At 53.4% G+C, this 1,293-nt stretch overlaps 1 protein-coding gene across 1 annotated transcript in view; it reads right to left on the bottom strand.

Annotated features, from left to right (window-relative positions):
• Positions 1-750: 750 nt before the first annotated feature.
• Positions 751-1,293, bottom strand: part of LOR (loricrin) — a 1,097-nt gene continuing 554 nt past the window's right edge. Inside the window, exon 2 of the mRNA XM_029945772.1 lies at positions 751-1,259. Within this exon, the coding sequence (XP_029801632.1) occupies positions 973-1,259 (287 nt within the window). The 3' untranslated portion in view covers positions 751-972. The remainder of the gene's footprint in view (positions 1,260-1,293) is intronic.

Consider the following 1,293-nt stretch of genomic DNA (forward strand, 5'->3'; position numbering starts at 1 on the left):
GGATATGAAATGGGGTCTGGAGAGTTCCTGGCCAGGCTGATGCTCTACATCTCTTTTGAGAGCTACACAATGAACAGAGCAATTATAGCTTCTTCCTTGCAAATTGGTATGCTTCCTGTGTTTCCCCCATGACCTCTCTGGGACTGGTGTTTATTGCATACACTTATGCTGAATGTCCCTAAGTTGCGTGAAGCCTTCTTTAAGAGATCAGGAAACAGCTCCTGTACTTTCTCCTCTCCCTACAGGTGCCTAGTAAACAGTCTTACATGCTGTAGAGAGTCACAAATATACAACTATTCTTTCCCCTGTGAGTCTGGGTAGCTTGAGCTAGTGCTCCTGTGAAGCCACCTTGCCTTCAAACCTTGCAGAGCAGATTCTGGACTATGAGAGACAGCATCTCCCCAGGGCAGACCTGTCTTTAAGAAGCCCTGAGCTCAAGAAGAAGACCCATAGTGGAAATCCAACGCACTAGGGGATGTTCATGGAAATCTCTTCCCAGAAACTTTGTGTCTGAGGATCACCTCACCATCTTAAGCCATAAAACAGAGAGTTTACATCTTTGTTTCTGGTTGCCAGCCGTTCTTCCCTCCTTTGCTGACTACCCACCCTTCCCACAACAAAATAAATATATTTGTTGAACGAATGTACATATGGTTGGATGAGTGAATGGAGGAAAGAAAATGAATGAAATGTAACTTGGAAGCTACAAAGGTGCCTGGAAACCCAGAAATTCTCATGAATTGCAAATTTATTGACTGAGGAGGCACTAGGGTTGGGAGGTAGTTATACAGAATCCAGAGAGGGAAAACTGCAGAACAAGATGCAGCCCCAGAGCTCTGAGGCTTCTTGTGGATGTGTTAACACATGAATCATTTGGGAACCTCAGGGCAATATCAAGAGAGCACTAAGCCCATAGGAGCCCACCGGGAACATCTCCAGCTCCTCTGTCTCCGCGGCGTCCAAAGGGAAGCCTTATTTGCTTGGCCAGGTAGGCGCCTGCTTCTGCTGGGTCTGGTGACAGACCGGAACGCCCTTGCCACTCCCGGAGCCACCACCCCCACCGCTGCCCCCGGAGGAGCTGCCGCCGCAGCCGGAGCCGCCGCCGCCCCCACTGCAGGACGACCCCCCTCCGCTGGAGAAGCAGCCGCCGCCGCCCCCGGAGGAGCCACCGCCCCCACTGCAGGACGACCCCCCTCCGCTGGAGAAGCAGCCGCCGCCGCCCCCGGAGGAGCCACCGCCCCCACTGCAGGACGACCCCCCTCCGCTGGAGAAGCAGCCGCCGCCGCCCCCGGA

Source organism: Suricata suricatta, chromosome 8, assembly GCF_006229205.1.
Source record: "Suricata suricatta isolate VVHF042 chromosome 8, meerkat_22Aug2017_6uvM2_HiC, whole genome shotgun sequence".
In the NCBI taxonomy this organism is placed as follows: Eukaryota; Metazoa; Chordata; class Mammalia; order Carnivora; family Herpestidae; genus Suricata; species Suricata suricatta.